Consider the following 20,907-nt stretch of genomic DNA (forward strand, 5'->3'; position numbering starts at 1 on the left):
TATCTGAAATAAAACGCACAAGTCTTAATATAGAATAAGTATATTGAATAATTAAATAATGTTACTTCAAATATTTTGCCAAAAAAGACTTATAATATGTGTAATAGTAAAGTAATAATAAAAAATGTTCTAGAGGTCAAAATATTTCGAGTCTGAACGGGAGCATACATCATTATATAAGTGGGATATTGAATAGACAAAATACCAGAACACGGCAGACGCTGAGGTCGGGATGCCGAGCTTGCCATCATAAAGTGGTCCGTCAACGTCCGCCAACAACAAGACAACGACGGTCAAACCAGAAACGTGCAAAACAGTCTATCCTTTTACTTGATTTTACTAATTAATAATAACTATACTTTCATAATTACAACCATTTGCGACAACGGAGCAAAATGTCTAGTGCTATATACTTTAATAAATATTACATATAATGGGCACTTCTATATTTATCAGGATGTCTTAAAACAATGTTTAAACACTGGTGATACTCGAATTAGGTGTCAAATATTATGACGGATATTGTTTACAGACACCCTGATTTTTAAGTAGGACTTTCAAAATCAACTATTTCAAAAAGTGCTCATATCAGTCTTACGCCCTGCAAGATGAATAATTTGGACAGCTTGCAAATCAAGTCTATGGCGCGAAGATAAACTGTTTGTGGCATTACCTCGCTTAAATCGAATAACTATTCGGACTGTCCGAGATACAATTCTGAGCATGAATGAACAATATTATATAATTTACATTTATGATAACAAACAGTTGTTCCTTCTCACTGTACCTTCTTGCAAATGACAAATATGCGATATGAACAATAAAAATATAATTATATTTTACATACGTACTAACAATAGCCATTCCAAATCTGCAATGGTTACATACTTTAATAATAGGCGGAGATACCACACTTACAAAGTGTATAATTAAACTACGAATCCAGATGTATAAAATAATTATGCATCAACGATTTAGAACTAAACAGACTTGCCATTCTGTAATCCTCGGTAACCTAACTGACTGTGATGTGACGTAGTTTTAAGCATATCTTGAGTATTACAATGTACAGTGAAAATTCAGAGAAGTTATCTGAGATAATCTCCAGCGAACGTAACTCACCGCGAAATCAAACGTATCATAAATTACGTAAGAAGATAATATAAATACAATCGCAAGAGAAGATTAAATAACGCGCAATGGATTAATGTATTTATATTTCGGTACTCACGAGAATTGCAAATAACGTATGGAGATGTGGAGAGACATACAAACAATCGTCATTTCTAAAGGGACAAGAACTATCTGCTCTATTTATTTAGGCACTCATGGCAATTTTGCCTTCAGTAAAAAGTACTAACAACTGACAAGATGCTACATGATGATCTCATTTATTTCTTACTTTCAGTCGACTGTATGTCTCCTGTCCATTTTACTTAATCATCCGACTTTTATTGTAACTTTATATTGTTCAAGTATTATGATCATAGAAAACGGTGAAAAGTTATACAGGCAGCTTGTAAAGTACAGTAAGGTACAGTTTAGTGTATATCGAAATGATATGTGATATCGATAACTTGCAAAATTAGAATACCACAACATCAAATAAGACGTCTCGCAACTCGGACACTGGGCAAATTACAAACTATGAACATGCATTAAACGACTAATTAAAATATGCTCCGTACTAACATTCTATATTACGAAACTAACGATATATTTATCTTTTTCAATATTATTATTAAATACGCTTTATAGTGTAAAAATAGTTCTTTGAGATAAACTTCAAAGTACTCCTTAATGCCATGTGGTGAAATGTAATACGGAAAAGTTGAACATTAAGGATTAGATTATACAAAAATTGTTAATAATGCCCAAGGAGAAGAATTTCTTGAAGATTCTGATATATGTTTGTAAATAATTTATATATTAATTTTAATCACCTTTATAGAAGACAATGTAAACACAGGTATACTAGTATGTAAATGGAGATTTGCAAAGTAATCATGGACGGCAAATCGTTAGAGAAACTATATAAGTATTAATTTTACACTTTATTTTTGTTCAGATTGATCGCCGCAAAGGAAGTGATCTAAGAACTCCCAACTCGGCACTATGAGTGTCTCAAGCTAAAACCAGTAATTTGTGTAACTTTGTGCTTCGAGATTTTACCGTACTTAAGACATTTTAAAACTTAACCACAACGGTCAGAGAAATCTGAGAGAACGGTAACGTTAACTCCTTTTCCGTTTGTCGTCCGTAGTTGTCTACTAATGACGCAGCGTTTCGAAAGGAGTTGGTTGGTTGGTAGTATGTTGAAATCATTAAAACAATTAGAACGGAAAATGTGGTAAGATAATGCGACAGAACTTACATTTAGACCGATAAATCGATATCATAATATTTTCAAGACCAAACACTCAACAAGCACCACTGAATAACACTCGTTAAATTTGTACTTCGTAGTTCTACAATCTACAATAGCTTATCGCACGGATAGACTTCCTTTGCGACGCTACTTCCGACGACAGAGAACCCCACAGTGCATTATTAACTAGTCGGAAACAGCGAAAAACTGTTGTGCTCTATAAACATATTGAATAAACCGCAACAACCTTCAAGAACACAGATCAAGGTAGACTTAGACGACATCGCTTTCACCAAATAAAATAACGATTATTGAGAAATGAGCTTCAAAGCATCCACTTAAATTTACGTTAACAATACAACAGCTATCAGCTGACAGCAAAATGTACCTATGCTAATTTGTTGTTGATATAAATGTCTTTAGAGAACGCTAGAAAGCTCACATTTCAATGAACACTTTTGCCAAGTGGGAACAGTGCCGTTTAAATCAACCACGACCTTTAAACCACAATTATAACCGAACCACTACTTCCTATTTGAAAGAAATCCCTTCGTTATAGAATCGAAATCATACGGCTTAGCTCTATTCAAATTGTTACGAACGTCAATTTATACTAACTAGCATTCTAAAAATTTACTATCTACTGAATGCCAAAAACATTCACACTTTCAATGAATGCACATAAACATCTAATTTATAAAGATATCGAACTAAAACTACCCGACGCCCGACTGGTAACAAATACATCATTTCAATGTCAGATTTCAATAGTTATTAAGAGTAATAAGTATCTTGCCTATGCTAATATCTACGGAATACTAATTACGGATTGAAAGTGACACCTATGTTATGTGACGATCATAATATAAATGGAATATGTATCGAGTAATTCGTTGCTACGCATATTTCGGCATTAACTTATCGTTTGATGACTGAAGCTAGGGTTTGCAAATGACTTAAAAATCAGTTTACAAGGCACAAAATGGGTGCATTTTCCAATGTCCTATCGACATATAAAATAGGCTCCTATCGACATATAAAATAGGCACGATGTCATCCCACCGTTTCCTACATTCACTCTTACAGATGTTAAGATTGAGCAATTTCATACGACTTTCTGCCATAACTACCCTTTTCTGCATATATTATCTCGAAAATTCTCAATACTATTTTCACACTACAATGGTATATACTGATACATACTTTACCTCCTTTTAATACCTTTGTAGTATAATACTATCATTCTGCATGTTTTAATACAAATATTATATACTGATATAAATCACTACAATATGTTATTATAAATTATGAGCTTATGATTTATCAAATATACGTATAAAATGATATTTTAGTATTGCTTTATGGTTGGAAGATCTTATTTTATTTCATTTAATTATTATATTTACTAACAACATATACTTCAATTTATTCGTGAAATACGATTTGATATCTATATAATATATTTTATAATTTATTATGGATATCTGACTTTGAAATGATTATTATTAGGGATTTTAGGAATTCTACTTATACGGTGCATAATTGCTTCGAAATCATTTATATTCCGAGTAGCCATGTCATATCCTGATCTATTAGATTTACTCGATAATATTTCGTGTACTATTTGATCTCGTGGAGTGTTTTGCTGCCAGTCGCGCGCCCTTGACAATATATATTTATATTCCGAAGGCTCCCAAAACGCTACTACGCATTACGATATAATAATAATATAATATAAACTTGTAAATAAAGTTACTATAGTTACTCGAACGCACGTCTACCTTAATCTCGCAAGACGTTAATAATTTAAACATCATGAAACTGCAAATTTCGACAAGAGAATATCAAAAATAGTGTATCGACGGTCATCATCTACATTCTGTCTAATATTCTGTAGTCTAATGACACTTTTTAGGTCACTTGAAACATCTTAAGCCAATCTTCAATATAATATTATGGACTATTGTTAATAAATTTGAAATTTATCATACATCAAAATTTCGTGTCTTGTCCAATTGCGATTTTATGTACGATCGTACCGCGTACATTTTTAGTACATATCGAAGTACAGATATTCAAATGTTGTTTATACATTTTCAATTTCGTACGACATCATTCAATACAGACTGCATAAACATTAAATCTTAACGATTGTTCAGAACGTATGACCAGACAAGTACAGAAAAATGAATTATACTTACATAAATACATAAAATGAAGTGAACATTCTCTACATAGGTACTTAATAAAACTGTCAGAGATCTTTATCAAAATTCGCTAAATGGATACAAGCAAATACGATAATGTCTTGTTAGAGTATAACTACTATAGTTTTAGGTCACACAAATTTTTAATTTCAATAATCGCTTATGTAAGCGCAGAATAATATGGCAAAACAACAAGAAAAAAATACTATTTTATAACCACAAACTAGAACATAACATGAATAAACCACAAAAATAAGAAATGTGATATAATCAATTTCACTAACTCTCTTGAAATGATGCAAAACAATTATCTGATTCAAAATAATTTAATTAGACAAGATTCGGGGTCTACTATAAGACATTACTAGTTACTAGTATCCATAATTAACTAAAGAATAAATCAATGTTAACCATAACTGAATCATAAATTACATTACGAGAACGAACAAGTTCTGATTAGGATTTTAAGAAAACGAATTTCAATAAAAATTACATATAAGTAGAAATAATAGTATAATAAAGCCGTCGAGAAGCCGAATAAGATTTCACTGGTTTCCGAAAACCGTAAAACCATTGACTAGTTCACAGACTGAAAGTTGAAACTGTTGCATAGTTATAATTTTAACTTCAAACAACTTTGTGCAATGTACTCTGGTTGCGTAGCCTCATGCATTAACAAATACATAGGCTTGCACTAACAACCACTAATATACCAAATACGCGCTCGATTACGGCTAAAATGGATACACAAAACACGCCATAATACTAGATTATATAGTCGAGATCTCATTCCGTCCCGCATTGCACAAACATTAGAGAAATGTTGCTAAACTCCTTTATTTCACACGTCTTCACATGAACCCGATTACAATCAAATCTCATACTATTTAACACACAACCTTCAAAATGAGCTTGTAAACTTTCCGAGTTAGAAACAAAACGAATGTTGAATGATGATTATGATTAACGAATAAAATATTTACAAGTTGAGATCTAGTTTTCGATGATAGCGGGAATGAACGCTCGTCAACATCACTGTATATTCCGTTTCTATCATGTAGTCAATAAAGGAACATACAATATAGATAATCGTACAACGCGAGGAGTTAGCAACATTTGTTGTCATTTAAAATCTGCTCGTTTATATTGAGATCGTTTACCCTCTAGTCGAGTGTTGAATTAGCTATCGGAATCATTTCTTTGATCTTAGAATCGAGTTGTGTTATTTGTAATTTGAACGTACAAGACATCCAAGTATATGTCTCCGGGTAAAATCTCAAATGAGAATACGAATATAGAACACAGATTAATTATAATGTTGTCGGAAATTACAAATAACACAACTTATAATATAGTTAGAGAGTGTGTATGTGGTAGAACAGCCGGTAACGCGGCCATCGCCTGTATTGCGACAGTTTGCGCGCGGAGCACCGCACCATACAAACTATCGGCTGCCGACGTCATTTGCCGTTCGTCTGTAATGCCGCGTTCAGTTGCGTCCACAGGTCCTTCTTGCAGGACTTCGACCTGAAAATCAGTCAGCATTTTAGCGCAACTGGAAACAAAGCCCTGAAATATATAAATTTTCTGACTTCGCTTTATTTTTGTAGATGTCCTGTCGAGGTGGCGAAATATTTGGAATGACATTAAATTTATGTAGATTTTAGAAAAATGTATGGCACTAAATTCATATGTAATTCACTACTTTTGCTAGTGTTTTAGAGGTCAGGTACAAACAGCTTTAACTTTGACGTGAACACTAGCCAACTTTTCGCAACAAATTGGCAAATAATAAACAAATAATGCTATCAGCTGCCTAGGCATGTGGCCGTTAGTTGCTTGATACTACATACATCCACAGGATAAGGAGTAGTTCTATTCTAGGGCTAATTGCTCTGTATGTATGTGTATACCTGCGCAATGAGGCAAGCCATTCCTTGAACTGCGTGTTGCCCTCAGGCGTCAACTGGAAGGCCGTGCGCGCCGACAGAACTATACTGACGAACTCCTCGTACTCAACCGACGTCAGGTGATACAACTTCTGGTGGATGCATTGTATGTACCTGGGAACAGATAAAGATAAAATAAATTAGGTAATTTCTTTGGAACGCACAAAATATTAAATGGACAAGAACGGTAAATACGTCTAATAATATAAAGGACTCGCATCAATGTAAGGTACGTTACGATTGATCTTTATAATTAAGTATTCACACATGCCGTGGCGTGATTAATAGAAGACGCCATTATTATACCAAGTTATTATTCGGTACGAAATATTAGTCGCCTAAATCATGTGCCAATACTTTTGCAAGTCTTAACTAAACTTGATATTTGTACTCGATTGATTTTGCCAATGATTTGTACTCGATCTTAAAAGGCATTTAAGATATACCTTTAACAATAAACTCTTTGAATTTCACCATTGACGATGACCGTATTAGAGAGACATCTAGATAAATGTACAAAAGTGAAAGCAAGCACTGACATCTGCTGACATTTCTGCACCAGAGGCGCGAGCGTGCCGCGGAGATGCTGCATGACGAGCTGATGCGGGCCGCCGCGCGCCAGCCAGTGCGCGCACTCCACGCACAGCTCGTACAGCACGAACGGCGACACCACCGAGTTCACTGCGCACACGCAGAACTGGTGTAGGTACTGCGCGCCCAGGTGTTTCGAGATGCGGAGGAGCCATTTCACGTGCTCTCCATATGGTGGGTTTCTGTGGACCAAATGTTACTAAATATATTTTGTTCAATTTTCTGTGTAAAGGATAACGCAAGAACTATAAGTCATTTACACTTCCTACCACTACCTATATGTTTCGCATGACTTCAATGTGATTGTGATGTATATGGTAATGTAGATTTTGTAATACATCAATCTAATCACAGTGACTGCATAAAGGCAAGGGCTTCTATAGCTTTGTCAAAATATAGTGATACATACCTGCCAAACTTATTCTGCGGCCGATCATCATGGACCCTTCTGGCTTGCGTCTCCAAAGCCAACATTCCCACTCTATAGGCCGCCAGTAACCTTCTCAGCTGCGCCTGCGGCAGGGGCGGGGGCCCGGGAGCGGACGCAGCGGGCGCGTTGCCGGGGTTGCTGCCCCCGGGGTTGACGGGCACGGCCGCCACGTTTGGGTTGTTGTGGGGGGCCGGCACCGGTGCCGCAATGGGGGCGGGGTGCTGCTGATTGATTTATTCACGCAATTTTAATTTATTTTTAATCGATTTGGAATATTTTGTATTTATCAGGTGAAACAGATATAATATTATGAGCACTGCATAGTGATTAGAAAATATTAAAACTAACTTTTAATGCATACAGTACAACTATTTAAAATATTTTTAAATTAACTTAAAGTTCTACTTGTGGTAGAACTTTATAGTTCATGGGTGGTTGGCCATTTTAACGACTGCTAATATAAACGAGACCAACGGCTTAACATGCCTTCCAAAGCACAATGGAAATCACAGATTGAGCGCGCTGACCACTGCGCCATTGAGTGCCTCTAGTCGTTTTATGCTTTATATTTTTTATGAAAACGAAAAACGACTGCAAGGAGAATACCCAAAGCGAACTCACGTTGACGGCGATCTGCGGCTGGTGGGCGACGTGCGGCTGGTGCGGCGCGTGCGCAGGCAGCGGCGCGTGCGGCGGCGCCACCAGCCCGCGCACGAAGTACGGCGGCAGCGCGTACTGCGGCGCGGCGTGCGGCGTCGGCGCCCCTCCGTACTGCAGACACGCCCACGTAAATGAATCAATCAAATTCATACTAATGTTATAAAAGCGAATGTCTGTTTGTCGCTTGTGTGTTGTTCAAGGTCCGCTCGACAGATATTGAAAAAAAAATTGAATGATCCGGAATCAAACATAGGCTACCGCTGACGAGACAAGCAGGTAGTAAGTGGAACACAAATAAATAAGTTAGAAGACATGGACCTATGATATTTTCATTTTTAAATTGTTTCACTTGTGGCAGCCTTTGTATGACCTCGTCAAACAAAGCCTGCCACAAGTGAAACTTCAGTCAACGGCCAATTAACAATACAAAGAAATGGTCAAACAAAACTCATACAAAATTATGTATTTTTTTTTACTTTTCATTGTCATTTCTGGTTTAAATCAGTCAATCAATCCTCATGTCCATGGGCTGCAGCTTTAGCTTACCATCAGGCAACGCGCATGCTCAAGTCTTGTCACGGATTCGAACCAAATCGGTTGAAAGGATAATACAAATAAATAAATGTATCTATCATATTGATTCTCACCTGAAGCTGATAGATGGGCGGCGGGTAGGGGTGGTACGGAAAAGGGTACGGCAGCGGGTACGGCACGGGCACGGCCACCGGCGGCACGGCACGGAACTGCGGCTCGTCTAGTATAGGCTCAGTTTCTTCACTCGCTTGACGCAGGTATAACTCGTGCCAGTAACGAGCTACGGTGTATAAAACCTCTGGGTATACGCCGCCTCCTGAAACGTTATACACACATTACAGTTTAAGTTATTGTAATCTAACTACTAGATCTGCTAAGGCAGATGGCAAAGAATGCACTGGTAAAGAACTAAGGTTCTTAAATTTAAATTATCTGTTCGATATAAAAGAGATCAATGACCTTTGGCCGCGGCCTCGACGGTGAGGCAGGCGCGCTCCAGCATGCCGTCGCTCTGCTCCTTGCACTGCAGCACGGCGCGCTGGATCTCGTTGTAGTTGAGCGCGTGCGCGTGCGGCAGCACCGACAGCGCCAGCTCCGCCGCCGCGCGCACCGTGCCCACGTCCCGCCCCGACGACGCCTGCACGGGTACAACTCTACTATACTGCATGGTTACGGTTGGTTACGTGTCCTACCTCCATTCATCACATCACTACCACAGTAGAGTTGAAGTGAGGTTTGCAATTCACATTTAACTATCGAGTCGGTTGGCAGTGAGACGCAGCTAAACACACATCACACTGTGCAGTCTATTTGTCATCGCAACACTATACCGCATAATTAAGGTTACGTGCTCATCCATCTTCAAACATGACTGTACATCACAACCACATGAGGTATTGGTGCTCCACCGTTGTAGCTAAACGTCAGTAAAGTACCGCAGTGTAAAACTGAGCCCAGCTGATTATTAATTTAAAATATTCCAATGTTTTTTTTCCTATCTGTATGGCTTATATGCCATTGCACGACACACTATTTGCGTTACAACCACGGATTATTGACTACGGATACCGCGGCGAAATGCTTTGTGAAGTTTTTTGGATAAAATTGTTAGTTCGTTGTCATAAAATAAAAACATGAAATAGAGGTCACAGTCGTGTCACACGACTGTATTTCTTAAAAATAAATTTACCTTATCAGCGATGCTAGCAGCTTCGGGAGGTGTCAAATGACCTTCCCAAGCATCTATGAGGAATAGAATCGCTGGTGCGCCTATATCCATCGCTTGTCCTAGAAAAGAAGAACGATTCCATAATATTTTCATCTCATTATTATTTTCAAAAATAAGTTAAAAAGCATGTGTGAGATGTATAACAAATCCATTTAAGAAGAACGAATTGTGTAACAAAGACTTTTGTGTCTAACTAAAAAATCGACCTCTCCAAACAGCTCTTTAAAGTAGTATTTAAATATTATAGTTATATAGTTCTTTAAAGTATGAATCCTTCGCTAAAAATACATATGGTTAAAAACTTTACGTTGTTAATTTATATGCAAGTAAAAGTTAGCATCTTTCACCCGCACAATCAGGAGCTTCGGGATTTTGAAATAAGTTCTTCAAAACTACGATAATAATTTCGTCTGATTTATTGAATTCTCCTACGCTATTTTGATCATTGTATTATTGGAAATTGAAAATACTTACCTGTAATCCAGCTGACGTGCGAAGAATACGTGCGACTGAGCCAGTTTGCGCTAACGCAGTTATGAAGCCCGAGGGCATAAAGGCCTAACTGAAAAGCCGCCATATGCAAGCCTCTGTAATGGATATAAATACAAATATTTCAATACTTTTATATTCTTGCTTTTGTCTCTTTCAGTATCTATTCTACCCAATTTATATAATTCCTATTTGGGGACGAATGAATGACCTTACCTATGTGGTCCATGATGTTCTCTGGCGCAGGAGGTCTGTGTGAACAGACTGGTGCTAGACGAGCCGCCAGCTTTGAACAGCACGGATTTAGCGAGTTCGAACATGAAGTGCGCAGACGCTTCTGACGGCTGGTTCGGCACTGACGGATACACGCGTTTGCCTTTGTATCTGAAATTTTATTATTATTATCTTTGGGCTGACATAGTCCAATATCGAAAGAGTGACGTATGATCCCGCCAGGACCATTCTTTATTTGGATTGAATGCATTTGAATTCAACCTTCAATAATGATATAATAGTGAATACCTGGAGTCTTTAGACCTGTTGATGGGCGCGGGGTGCGGGGCGGAGTGCGCGGGGGGCGAGGCGCCATTGTCCGTCACCACCAGTCGCTCCATGTCCGCCACCAACTGACACGGCTGCTATGATATACACAAAAGGCAAGAAATTTTAGTTACTTTGATGAACCAAAATCCTTTATTGACTAAAACTAAGACTAGTATATAATACGACGTGATAAAAAAACGCTGCGGTAAACTTTGTTGCGCCGCTTCTTAACATGCGCTTTTAAAGTCAATATTAGATTTAGCTAAAGCGTTTTTTGACGTCGACAAAAAATAAAGTATTAAAATTGAATCTTGACAAACTTACCGGTGGCGCCATGCAAGGTTGCGAATGTGGTGGATGCTGTGGGTGTTGAGAATGCGAGGGGTGTTGGGGATGCTGCGGATGCTGAGGGTGTTGAGGATGCGGGGGGTGCTGCGGGTGAGGGTGTTGGGGATGGGCATGTTGGGGGTAGGAGGGCAGTTGGACGTCGGCGCGGTAGGCGGCCAGTCGCGGGTTGTTTGTGTAATACATGCTGACCATTTGCCCTTTCGTCAGCTGGTGGATTTCGCGGTCCAGCAACTGCAAAAAAATGCTGTGTATGAAGAAAATTTCCAGAAAATGTTGCAATTAATAAAACCACCCAATTCAGGAACAAGCCATTGTCAAGCCAATTTCACTGAGTTATCTTTATAGGGGCATAGAGTCAGCTGCAATTCCGTCACGTTGCCATATTGTGACTATGTCGCGTTCCCCCAATAATGCCTTCCATTAATAACGGTGTTCAGCTTCCTATACATGAGCGACAATATGCACGTTCACATTACAATCAGATTCGAAAAACATAATACACTTAGTTCAGATTTACCGTGTTGCCATCTCGAAAGCGCTCACCTTATTCATAATTCTGGCCAATTTGACTGGGTCGTCTTTGTAGAATGCCAAGAGAGTAAGCGCCAGTTCACCGCGTTGTCGTCTCGTGCCTTCACATAGCAGCGGATGTTCAGCTTCTGCTACATTTGCTTTCAATCCTAAAGCCGCCACAGCCGATTCGAAACCTAGCACCTCGTCGGATGGCGATCTTGCCTGGTGAAAAAAAAAGATTAATATATTACTCTGTAACAGAAAATACACTGTATAGTTAAAAACCGGGTCTAATATTGTTTTCATTACTTTCTCTAATAAACAATTATTCTGACAAGAAATAAAAATTATTTTTCACAATTTAGTTACAAAACTTGTGAAATTGAATTAAGTATACAATTGTTACAAAAAGGTACTTACTGGATGTTTGTTTTCTTTGTCTGTTGCAGATAATACAAGAACATCGAACAGAAAACTTGCTAACGCAATAGGCAACAGCGCTGGTCCACGATTTCTGCAAACAAAAAACATGGTCATGATATATATTTAATAAAAGTTTCCAGAAAAAAGTCAAAAAGATATGTATGTCGGTATTATCTTAGTTGCAGCGGCTACGACTGCTTTGTATTTGTATTGTTTATGTGCTATACACACCTAAGAGTGCCATCTCTTAGTTGTTCAGCCTTTTCCCTTGCCAGTGTGAGTTGTTCGGGTCCAGTGGGCAGTTTCTTTAGCAGAGCGACCAATTCAGTTTCCTGGTTGTTCAGCTTCACTTCCAATGCTTTGGTGCTCGCCGGAGGTCGCGCCATTTCTAACGCGAACAAACCCACGCGGAAAGCTAGTTCATGGTGCTCGCTGAACTCTGCTAGTACCTGACATAATGAAAATTGACGTGTCAGATTTTATAGTCACCTAGAGGCATCTAACTAGTCGGATACACAATTGTAAACTAAATAAATTAAATATATATATAATAACTCACAGTACAGAGGAAGGCACACTTGGCGAGTGTAGCGGAGGCGAGACACGACAGACGATGGCTGGCGGCGCACAGACGCGGCGACGGCGCGTGGCGACGACGAGCCTATAATCAATCAATCATTTGATTCATACAACTATTTTCATTTCTGTCTTTGGTCTTTACAGGAACGCATCGAAGAAATTAGACGAGGCTTTGCCCAGCAGAGGGACTTAAATAGCTAGAGAAAAAATCGTTTTGTTTGAAACATTTAAAAGTGAAATTATTAAAAATTAATGCAACATTGATCTGAAATGTTATTTTCTCTGCAATAAAATTTATTATTTTAGGGAAATGTATGAATTGAAGAATTGTTAAACAGTTTAGCACATGTTCCGGATAAATCTTTGTACGGCGGCAGTAAAGGTGAAATGGTACCTTGCGCGGGTCGTGGGGCGGCGCGGCGGCGGGCGCGCCGCTGAGCGCGGGCGGGCGCGCCAGCAGCTCGCGTGCGAGGCGCGCGCCCAGCGCGCACGCCTCGCGCGCGTGCCCGTGCGCCTGCACACACAACGTTACATATACACTGCTTTCTTCTGTTTGCTCATAAATTTTCCAGTGAAACCTAACCTACCTAAACTACCTAAGGCATTGCCTCCATCCTCTATAATACACTTGTTACTTGTTTTTTTTGGCCCTGTGGTTGATGCCCTTATTACATAAACATTCGTGGTAAGTTTGAATCTTAAAGTATTTAATTGTCAACGCAATAGTTTTGGAAATAGATAAACTCTTCATTGCACCATATAAAGAAAAAACTTATTCCACATAATTATACTTTATTACATCTAACTCTCAGCATTATACAAAACGGAAGATCATAAACAACGTCAGTTATAAAACGAGGTCTATGAAAAAGATTTATAAAACGACATATAACTATACCTGCAAGCCCTCAGCTCTAGCGAAAGCAACCTCCCATCCACACTCCCATCCGTCGAGCGAACTACCGGCGCCGTGCGACATTGAACCCGAACCTCCCGCGCCATTTCCTGAACCTGACGGCTGTAAAACACATCATTTTATATATTTTTTATTACATGTATAGAATGAAAAAAATATTCGCAAAAGACCAGAGAGACAATAAATAAGTAGCATGCTATCTACTAAAGAATAAAAAATAAAAAACTCACTCCATAAAATTACAACAATTTTTGATTTTATCTATTTCATTAATGGATCATTAATGAAATTACTTTATATATAATCACATGGATCAGTTATTAAAGAAACTCAAAGAATAAAAATTGCATATCACTCAGGTACATTACCCGCAAACAACGCTACCATTTCAATACAACACTCACATTAACAGCACTGGAACTTTCCCCAGCGACTCGTCTCGCTGCGGCAGTGTCATAGAAGTACATATTACAGTCGTCGTCAGACACTGAGTCATCGTTGGAAACTCTCCGCTGTGCGTCGTCAGACGACACGGGGGGAGAACTAGATTCTTGGGAATCTGTATCGCCGCCGCTTTGCTGGAGAATTTCTTCTTCGTTTTCGCAGAAACCTGGATTGATAAATAACTTTGTAATTAAAGAAATGTGAAAGACAATTGAACAACAATAGGATCACGGCCGGACCGTGTGGGAGCTGAGGAACCTCCTAAAATGACTACCTATATTTCATAGACCCGAGTCACGAGTTGTTTATTTCATTGGTTAAGTGTTTAATAAAAGGCTTGTTACTTTTCTTTCTAGATAACTATATGCATGTGAAGAAAAGACATAATGTAAGAATAATATATCAATTTCGCCATTTTAAGTTTGTAGTATTTCTTACGTACTTACCTACTATAAATATCCTGTATTACACAAAAATAATTACAATCATCCAGAATATAGCTTACCTTCAGAAGATACACTTGAATGGTTTCCATCACTGGGGCCGGAATCACGTGGTGCGTCACTGGGGCCATCACCGGCACCGCAAGGCTGAAATTTTAAATACAATTATTGTTCTAATGTTAAAAATGTGAGTAAATTTGTTGCTCTTTCACACAAATACTCAATATAGTATACGTGTAAAATGAACCCGAATTTAACCCAGGCAAGTGATCCTCAAGCCACAGGATAGTAGTTTGCTTTTATAAACTACGGTCAGTACAAACCGCAATACACATACATTATCCAAAAACTAAAATCGAAATTTGAATTAGCTCTCAAAGTCTAAGCTGTTTATTCAGAAATTAGACATAATTATATCATTATTGGGTCAAATGGCAGAAGGCGGCCGGGTCGTCCACGGATGCGCGGGAGTGAATTTCTGAATATGTTTAACATAGGATGCCGCGATATAGCTGGACCAAGCGTAGTGGAGGAAAGAGAGAGATTTAGCCTTTACAGTGTAATATTTATTGGTAAAAATTACTTGTTCAGGTAAAATTTTAAATTATATAGTATTGCCCAAAAGCTACAAACTACTGACATATCGGAACAACAACTTCTGAAAAGAAATGTCGAAACTCATTTAAACACTGTAATAATAATATGACAACGTGTTGTGTATGTATAACTCACTTGTCCCGAAGGTCCCGGCATGGCCAGGTCGACGTTGATGCGGCTGTTTCTGTGGACCAGAGTGCGGTGACCCTGCATACTAGCTTCGGGGTTCGTCAAACGATAGCTTAGCGACATCTCGTTGTTCAAAACAGCTTTTGATGAGTTCACCTTTTGATAACAATAAACATTTATTTAATAGTCACTGACAATTCATTTGTCATATTTATATATTATCTCCAACTAGCTTTTGCGCGCGGCTTTGGCCGCGTGAAATTTCCCACGAAATCAATTTTTTTTTCGAGAAAAATCTGTCATATGTCCTTCTCCGAACTTTTTAACTACATCCATGCAAAATTTTAGGAAGAATGAGAAGAGCGTGAACAATTTCTGTTTGATCTTAATGTCTGACTGGCAGAGAATGCCTTATGACTTTCGTTTAAATAAATAAATAGGTAGCTACAATATTAATTTTAAAAAGTACTACATTACAAACCTGATGAACGCTGTCATTCTGCTTGTCAGTATGTCTGAATATAGTGAATGGACTGTGGTACAATGGGTTCAGGTCTTTCGTATAAGTGACGCCAGGAATTTGGTAGTCTTCCCACTCGAGAAAACAAGCCTCCATGGCGGGGTGGAACCCTGGGAACACTTCGTTCTCGGAAATACCGTTGATGTAAGGGGGGTGGGAGTGGGCGCGGGCATGGCGCGCATGCGAAGAACTGCTCATGTGATTGTTCCGATTTTTCGCCACCTGGTAAATTATATTTTTTGTTGTAAAGTAATATATTAGTCGTATATTCTAGAATTATGAACAATTTTAAGCTTTATTAATACTCAATTTACAAATAGCAGTAAAGAAATCGGGCATCTAAATTAGTAAAATAGGTTAGATTATAAAGCATAATCAATACACGCAACAAAGTATGTTACACATTTTTTATGTATATTGCAATAATATTGCCTTGCGAACCCTGATTTTACTAAATATACTAAGCGCGACATAGTCCACGTAGAAGTACAGAAAACCTTGTTAATTAAAGCGAAAATGTTGCATAAGATAAGTAAATATCATATAACATTTATAGTAAGGTAACAACCAGAAGAGATAATACATGCAATTACTATGTACACAATCAAAATAACTCTGAACCTAGCGTCGATAAAGTCACATTTAATCACATACGGTGTACAAAACAAGCAACGAAAATATCATATGTATCGGCAACCGTCGGCTGCCAACCGTTCTGAAGCGACCGGACGTGTGCAAGAAGATAAAACGGTAATCCACATTTCACTATAGTACTTTTATAGTGAGACGCAGCTAACCAATCACATTGCGGTGTGGTTGTGGACACGACACCGTGCCGCACATGATTATCTATACTACAGACTACATCTCATTGCGAGCGGTCTCGATATTGAAATGTGACGATGGCCTCACTAAGCCCTCTGTTTTCACGTTCACGATGTCCCAAATTAGTTTGACCGTTATGTAATGGTAAATCACTCACTTTGTCAAGAACCTTCATGTGCCACTGAGCGAATTGTTCGTGTAGCGTGTCGCGCTCGTGAGGCGCCAGGCCCGGATTCAACGCCGCCAGACGCCAGAGGACTACAACCTGTGGATATAATAAAAGTAAAAAATATCCTACAACAATATGTTAATTCTCGCTGCTCTGTGTCAGAAATTCTGACACAGAGCAGGATACAGTAATATTATTGGATTCTGACTCAGAATCCAATAATATTATAACAAATAAATAATAAAAATGGTCATTAATTCAGTTTTTTAAATTGTTTCTTAAAATGAAAACATTGACAAAGTTTGCCTTTTTAAGAATGGCTATAAATCCATATTTATATGTCCATTTTATTCTGTGATTTTATTAGTAGCAATATTACCTCGTCGCACAAAGAAGAACAGGCGTGTTGTGCGGAAGAGTTCCCTCCCCCGCCGCCATGCTTGCCTCCCCCGCCACCTCCGCCCCACGCTACCAGCGCCGCCTTCGTGCTGTACCACCATACTATAATCTGTTAGACATATAGTACATGTTTAGTATTAGGTCCTTACATATAAAATTGGCGTTTGGTATAGGAGGAAAAAAAGTCGAATATTTTTCAATATAATATATTTATTTAATCAAAGTAAGAACCATTATTATCTATGCACTTTTGCCATCTCATAGGTATTCATTGATCCCTTTACTAAAAAAACCATTCGGACGGGAATCAATAAAATCTTTGAAGGCGATTGGACTGCCCTATCGGAGTTGAATTTTTTCCCTTGGAAGAAGTTATCCAAGTTTCGAAAAAAATGGTAATCTGTTGAAGCAAGGTCTGGGAAGTACGGTGGATGTCTTAGACATTCCAATTGAAGCTCCTCTAATTTGGTAGCCGTCTGTTGTGCAGTGTGTGATTGACCAGCCTCGGTTGTTTAGCAGCTAGCTTTTCCATCACAGTTTTCAATTGATGATAATAGACGTCTGCCGTAATCGTCTGGCCAGATTTGAGAAATCTAACCGACCGAAACTGGCACTAATCCACCAAACGCTTACAAGTAACTTTTCTTGGGTCAATTTACGCTTGGGGCAGGATTTGGCTGGCTGGCCAAGGTCCAGCCATTGCGATGAGCGTTTTCGATTAACGTAGAGAATCCACTTTTCATCACAGGTAATGATATAAAAACCCTTCATTATTGTGCCGGTTAAGTAATGTAATGCAGCAGTCGTAACCTTTCAACTTTCTTAATCTACCCAAATTTGCTTCAAGATGATTAAAATAGTTTTATCACTAACACCGAAGCCTGAAGCTAACTCGGACGTGGTTTGCGATGGATCCGCTTCCAGAATAGCCTTCAATTCTTCATTATCAACCAGGGTCTCCTGCCGTCCACGGGGCTTGTTCTGCAGGTCGAAATTTCCAGAACGAAAACGTTGGAACCAAAAACGCACTGTGTTTTCTTTTGCGACACGACCGCCATACACATCATTAACCCTTCGAGCCGTTTCCGCAGCACTGGTGCCATGGTGGAACTCGTACTCGTAAATAACGCGATATTTCAAGTTTTCCATTTTGTAAACTGAGTGACGCAAACAAAAAAATCAGAAAAAAAACAAATAAATGACGGTTAACGAAACACAAATACATGTGTAAATAGCTGTATACATTTAAATTTGGAATTCCTAACCAAAGAGGACAAATTTGTGATTAAAGTAGCTAGTACAACAAAACGCCAATTTCAATGTCCAGGACCTAATATTTCATTCATTACTTTATATTACATTATTAAAATTTGCCTCAAACAGTATATATAGCCCATTCAAATATTGAAAAAAGAAGCTTAAATCCTGTTCCGGATTTCCGGAATAATATTTGTATTTTATTGGAAATTTAACTACTTATAGCAAAAACTTAAAGAACAATGAACTTAGATCAAGAGGAATACATATCAATAATATAATTTAATAGTTTATTTAGTTAGTAATAATTAGGTTGCTAACACTGAATCACCAACTAATTGGCAGCAACATGTGCCAAGTGTAACTCGACTCAATCTTAAAATACATAATTATAAGTAATGCTTGTATATATCTTCTTTTTAAACCATCATTTGAATTTATTTGAAGTTGATCCATTTCTTTGTTATCATTCATTGTTTAAAATCATAAGGCCACTTAAAGCAATGGGCTCATTGGTAGAATTGAGATGAAACATTGACAAGTTCCCAGTTCATTGCCTATGGAAAAAATGACCAATTATGCTTACGGTTTTAAGATTAGATAAGACACACACCTGTTCACAAGCCATGACCTCTTCTGTGATGATTTCCAACAGTGGTATAGCGTTCCTATCGTTTCGCTTAAACATCTCGCGAACAATAGAAAGCAAGTTCCACATTCCCTCTGGCTCCCGTCCTCGTAACGGTCTGAGTAATGACGACCATTCTGCTGCGGCCGGTGGCGCACTTGTACTTAAGTAGTTCACGTCACTGTAGCAAGTTTAATTTGATTTGATGGTTTGTTTCATAATCAATAAGTAGCAAGTAAATTACTTCAAGAGTAAACTACTCAGAGATTACTACTACTACTACTCTAGATAAGACTTATCTTCTGAGTAGTTTCCTCATTGAGTTATTTACTTATCACCATTGGGTGAAACAAGCGCTAAGAATAGCAAAAAAGAAAAATAAGGATTGAGATTAGACAGAAATGGATAACTGAAACTTAAAAAATATGTTCTACCTGTAATGATTGGCAGACAAACTGATTAGTAAATGTTTTTGTTACATGATCCATGGTTAAATACGAGTCTTATTTGTCGACTTGTTGTACTCGAATACTTGTAGACTTGGAGACAAAGGAAAATCAAAGAGGTAATTTAGTTTCCTGATGACTATACAATGAGAACAACTTACCTAAATACAATTGGCGCTGGTACACAGAACTTGACTAAAATCTTATTAATATTGTTGTGCAAGGTCTTCTCGTCGAGAAACCATGAGGTGTATTCGTAGGCCGAAGCGCCTGCCGTGGGGTCTGGCGCGCCGCAAGTCGTGTTGATAGAGTTAGGTTGTGCTGACAACAGCTCGTCGAGTATTCGTTGCGCGGTTGGTAACACTTGGCGCGGAAGCTCCGATATGAGGTATTGTGCGAATTTCTGGAGTTGGTCGCGGCGAAGGCGCTGCAAGGACTCTGAGACCGGTGCGCGCAGGCATACTTGTGTAGGCTAAAATATATTCACAATTGACAAATACTTAATCAGTCACAATATTTACATATAGAACACAGATATATAATAGAATTGACTAATTTTTTATAACTCCGTATTTAGCCACTTAATCCTAGTTATTATGTATAGTAGTCGTTTAGTATATAAAAATAACCATACAAAGATTTGTAGACTCAACAGGTACTGTCACATGCACTACCTATGTGCAAATATTGTTTTATAAGTAATCTTTGCTCACCAAATGGATCCTGAAGAGACAAACTGCAACTATGTGAGAACACCAGTGGGCTGTTGATGAGCAAGTGCAGTTGCAAGAAGATATCCTCTGCCGGTCAAATGTTACAGCCACATTGAACTGTGCACGAGGCATACTAAGGACAACTGTGGCTGATAGGTGGAAGCCTATGGAATAATAACTATATTAAAAAACTTTACTTATTTTTGTTTATTCTATTTATTTAAAGGTTGAGTATGATGATATTTCTGTCTCATTATAAATGGCAAATATACAATCAAATATTATATTGAAATAAATCAAATATTAATGAAGATGGCGGGAATGATTACCTACATATAAAATGGATTAGCCATGCATTGCACTTACCAATTTGTAATACATCTTTGACCGCTCTATCCCTAAAGAGATGTTCTCCTCTCTGGAACTCATCAGCTGACCCATTGGCCAGACAGGAATACAGTCTGATGTCATCTTCACTGTCAGGGAAACTCCAGAAGGCAATCTGAAGCTGCAGTTGCTCAGGCACCGGAGGATAAACATGCTCCACAAGCTCAAATGG

At 38.3% G+C, this 20,907-nt stretch overlaps 1 protein-coding gene across 3 annotated transcripts; it reads right to left on the minus strand.

Annotated features, from left to right (window-relative positions):
- Positions 1-22: 22 nt before the first annotated feature.
- Dora (Dorado) lies at positions 23-20,849 on the minus strand. 3 transcript variants are annotated; one of them, XM_053748170.1, is made up of 28 exons: positions 20,715-20,849; positions 20,349-20,512; positions 19,797-20,107; positions 19,175-19,370; positions 17,285-17,413; positions 16,894-17,001; positions 15,873-16,133; positions 15,398-15,547; positions 14,728-14,812; positions 14,183-14,388; positions 13,761-13,880; positions 13,257-13,376; positions 12,843-12,944; positions 12,515-12,732; positions 12,281-12,374; positions 11,891-12,082; positions 11,324-11,578; positions 10,979-11,091; positions 10,673-10,840; positions 10,442-10,554; positions 9,929-10,026; positions 9,199-9,376; positions 8,853-9,055; positions 8,167-8,316; positions 7,525-7,769; positions 7,064-7,297; positions 6,489-6,638; positions 23-6,102 (listed from the first exon to the last, which is right to left on the minus strand). In XM_053748170.1, exons 2-28 carry the CDS (start codon positions 20,478-20,480, stop codon positions 6,036-6,038), a joined length of 4,398 nt encoding a protein of 1,465 aa, XP_053604145.1. In that variant the 5' UTR covers positions 20,481-20,512; positions 20,715-20,849; the 3' UTR covers positions 23-6,035. The 3 variants fall into 3 exon arrangements, with proteins under 3 accessions (XP_053604145.1, XP_053604144.1, XP_064292155.1); XM_053748169.1 differs by having other exon boundaries at positions 7,525-7,766; positions 10,979-11,094; XM_064436085.1 differs by having other exon boundaries at positions 10,979-11,094.
- Positions 20,850-20,907: the final 58 nt, after the last annotated feature.

Source organism: Plodia interpunctella, chromosome 7 (assembly GCF_027563975.2).
Source record: "Plodia interpunctella isolate USDA-ARS_2022_Savannah chromosome 7, ilPloInte3.2, whole genome shotgun sequence".
Lineage (NCBI taxonomy): Eukaryota > Metazoa > Arthropoda > Insecta > Lepidoptera > Pyralidae > Plodia > Plodia interpunctella.

What these genes read in the sequence shown, in the direction of transcription:
- Dora (XM_064436085.1), bottom strand. Translation starts at nt 20,480, where the DNA reads ATGCCTCGTGCACAGTTCAATGTGGCTGTAACATTTGACCGGCAGAGG. An exon ending in CTAGAGCTGAGGGCTTGCAG is followed by an intron (nt 13,377 to 13,760) that starts GTATAGTTATAT and finishes TTGTGTGTGCAG; the next exon opens with GCGCACGGGCACGCGCGCGA. An exon ending in CGTCGAGGCCGCGGCCAAAG is followed by an intron (nt 9,056 to 9,198) that starts GTCATTGATCTC and finishes ATAACGTTTCAG; the next exon opens with GAGGCGGCGTATACCCAGAG.